Source organism: Ipomoea triloba, chromosome 8 (genome assembly GCF_003576645.1).
Source record: "Ipomoea triloba cultivar NCNSP0323 chromosome 8, ASM357664v1".
In the NCBI taxonomy this organism is placed as follows: domain Eukaryota; kingdom Viridiplantae; phylum Streptophyta; class Magnoliopsida; order Solanales; family Convolvulaceae; genus Ipomoea; species Ipomoea triloba.
The window spans coordinates 3,192,690-3,195,789 of NC_044923.1; the positions used below are offsets into that span (position 1 = coordinate 3,192,690).

The 3,100-nt window shown below is 35.6% G+C and overlaps 1 protein-coding gene across 1 annotated transcript; it reads left to right on the forward strand.

The window, feature by feature from the left end:
- Nucleotides 1-1,852: 1,852 nt before the first annotated feature.
- LOC116027575 lies at nt 1,853-2,464 on the forward strand. Its single transcript, XM_031269277.1, has one exon. The coding sequence runs from the start codon at nt 1,853-1,855 to the stop codon at nt 2,462-2,464; it is 612 nt and encodes a 203-aa protein (XP_031125137.1).
- The last annotated feature ends 636 nt before the right edge of the window (nt 2,465-3,100 follow it).

Consider the following 3,100-nt stretch of genomic DNA (forward strand, 5'->3'; position numbering starts at 1 on the left):
CTGGAGAGGGTCAATGCCCAATCCAATTCATTTCTCTAATTTATTATCTATCAAAGTTTTGGCCTTTTCTGATTCTATGGGGCACAGCTGCTGGGCTATGGGTTGTTGGGGTCATTGTTTAGTGTTTCTTGGATGACTTTAGTGTTTTGTCTTTGTTTATGCATTGTATTTGAGGATTAAACAATAGGTAGGAGTTTAAACAAGAGGCACTATGGTCATAATAGTAGTGAACATTGCTTCCACCTTCTTCTTTTTTTTTTCCTTTTTTTTTTTCAATCTAATCTGTCTAATTTTTTCAGAGGCTGAGTTTGTTATTATTTCTCTTCTAATGGCTTATTCTCATTTAATCCAACCACTCTCTCTCTCTCTCATTTGATTTAAATAATTCAATGGTTGTGATTAATTCTATGCAATATGCGCTCTGTTTATTGTGCATTGATATTCATTTTGTTGTCCATTCGTTCTCAGTTTATTGTATATTCATTGTGTGATTGTTGTGTATCTCTCCTACTTTGTTGTGCAGTTGCATTCATAGCCATTAGATCACTCAAAATGGATGATCTGGGTTAGTCCACAAGGTCCTCACCTGATCCGGAACACACACACACACACACACACACACACACACACACACACACACACACACACACACACATATATATATATATATATATATATATACCTGTGAAGATTTTATGTTAGCAATAACCAAACTTACTCATAATTTTTTGGTATGATAATCATGTTGTACCCACTCGCTCAACTTTTTTGGGATGCTCACTTTTCTTATGTTTGATTAAATTTTATAATTTTTGACTAATTATATTATGATGAGACAAATATCGATATTTTGTTATAAATGTTTTATTTGATGGCCATTAAATCTTAGGACTCTCCATTTGCCTTCCATTATTTCATTGTTTATGTTAAAGGAAATGAAAGGTTGTGAAATGTGTATATATTGATATGGATTGCTTAATGAATTGATGAGCTCTTGTGATCTTGTGTTATTGTTCTTCTTCTCCTTTTTCCCTTTTCTCTACACTATATTATCATATACATAATCTCTAAGCAATTACCGGGCAATCACCACACGAGAACTGAGCTAATCGACAAGCCAAATTACAACACGTTATCAGCACGAGTGTTCTATATCTCCGGTGAACGGTACTGGTCTCTTAAGACTCTTATTATTTATTCCTATGCCTTTGTCTAAATTTTTCATGAGACCCTGGCTGTTTGATAATGAATTTATATTGGATGTATTTTTTCTGCCGATGTGTTTCCTTCTGCTTCATCTTTGCTTTAATATATGGTGTTAGTGTTAGAATATCCATATTCCAATTTTTAGTTTAGCAAACCACAGTATATATACATCCCTTTTCATCTTTACAATTTCATATTACGTATGCATATATTTTTCTTTTGTTTATTAGAGGAAAAGGAAAAAGGATACATGTTGCTACGCATGATTTATTTTCCTGTAATATTGTTGCTGCGCATTATGTATGTATATAATGATATATGTTGCGCATTATGTATGTATATAATGATATATGAATAAAACTTTTCATTCTGCAATTTTATATATTCGTACTTATATATACATATAAATGTAAATAATTTTGTATATGCATGTTTGTATATTCGAGTGTGATATTTTGGATGTATACATACGTGCATATATATTTTTGTTCGTCAACATATATATACGAGTTAATATATATGTGTGTAATATTTGTATACGTAATAGAGAGACAATGGTTTTCGCATTATTCCCATTATTGGCTTTTATGTTCTTTTGGGGAAATGCATCCAAAATGACTGCATGGATAATATGTTTTTGTAGATCATGTCTTCTATCACTAAACGAGAATTTACTGAGCTCTCACTTGACGGGGGCAACTATTTAACTTGGGCCCTAGACATCGAGATTCATCTCGCGTCTAAAGAGTTTAGCCAAACCATTGTTGCTATGTCACAGTGTACTGACGCCCAGAAGGCGCAGGCTCTCATTTTCTTACGTCACCACTTGAACCACGACCTGAAAAATGAATACCTGACTGAAAAGGACCCTTTTGCATTATGGAAGTCCCTGAAGGACCGTTTTGACCAGCAGTCATCAATTGTACTCCCTCAAGCCCAATTTGACTGGCTTAATCTTAGGTTTCAAGACTATAAGTCAGTAATTGATTACAATTCGGCGCTTCACAAAATAGTCTCGCAACTAAAGCTCTGCAAACAAGAAGTTTCAGAGAAAGATTTAATTGAAAAGACCCTATCTACTTTTCATGCGAGTAACCTTGTACTCCAGCAGCAGTACAGGGCAAAGAATTATGAAAAGCATTCTGAGCTTATATCTGCACTTCTTGTGGCCGAGAAGCACAACCAGTTGTTGATGAAAAACCATAACGCACGATCGGTTGGGTCTGCACTAGTGCCTGATGTTAGGAACATATTGTAATAGGTTTTGATGATACCAAATGTAATCTATAATCCCCTAAGTCTCGAAAGATAGGAATTTATATGTAAGTTCGACAAGTAAACTAAGAGTGAAAATACAACCGGGTAACTTGAGCTCAACTCGGAAAATATTTAAGCTTAAGGTAAACTTGTGTGAACATCTTAGAAGTCTCGTGTTGTAATCTTATAGACAGATCAGAAGAGAAGGCACGGGACAACACTGGAGGAATAAGGGTCTGCGAGACATCAACTAAGTCTCGAGACATAAGCAGAGTTCGAGAGATAGGATCTCTCGATACAACAATCCAGTTCGAGACATAAGCAGAGTTCGAGAGATAGATCTCTCGATACATGGGATCGAGACATCAAGTGGTCGAAACATCAACATTGGTCTCGATGAACTGGTACTTCTCCAAGGGGCTGAATGGCAGTCAACATGCATGGATAACATAATCTAAGGTTGGAGAAGAAGAATATCATGGAGATAAAATATTAAGGAGGTGCCGAAAGAATATTATGGGAACTACCGGAAGTGGATGCCACATCAGAATTCCACGACAAACGGATAGAAGGTGCACCAATCCAAGGTCGGTCTTATTCCCTAAAACGAGGATCAATGGGAATATAAAAAGAGTAA

Excerpts from the sequence above, each read along its gene's own strand:
- LOC116027575 (XM_031269277.1), top strand. The coding sequence starts at position 1,853 with ATGTCTTCTATCACTAAACGAGAATTTACTGAGCTCTCACTTGACGGG.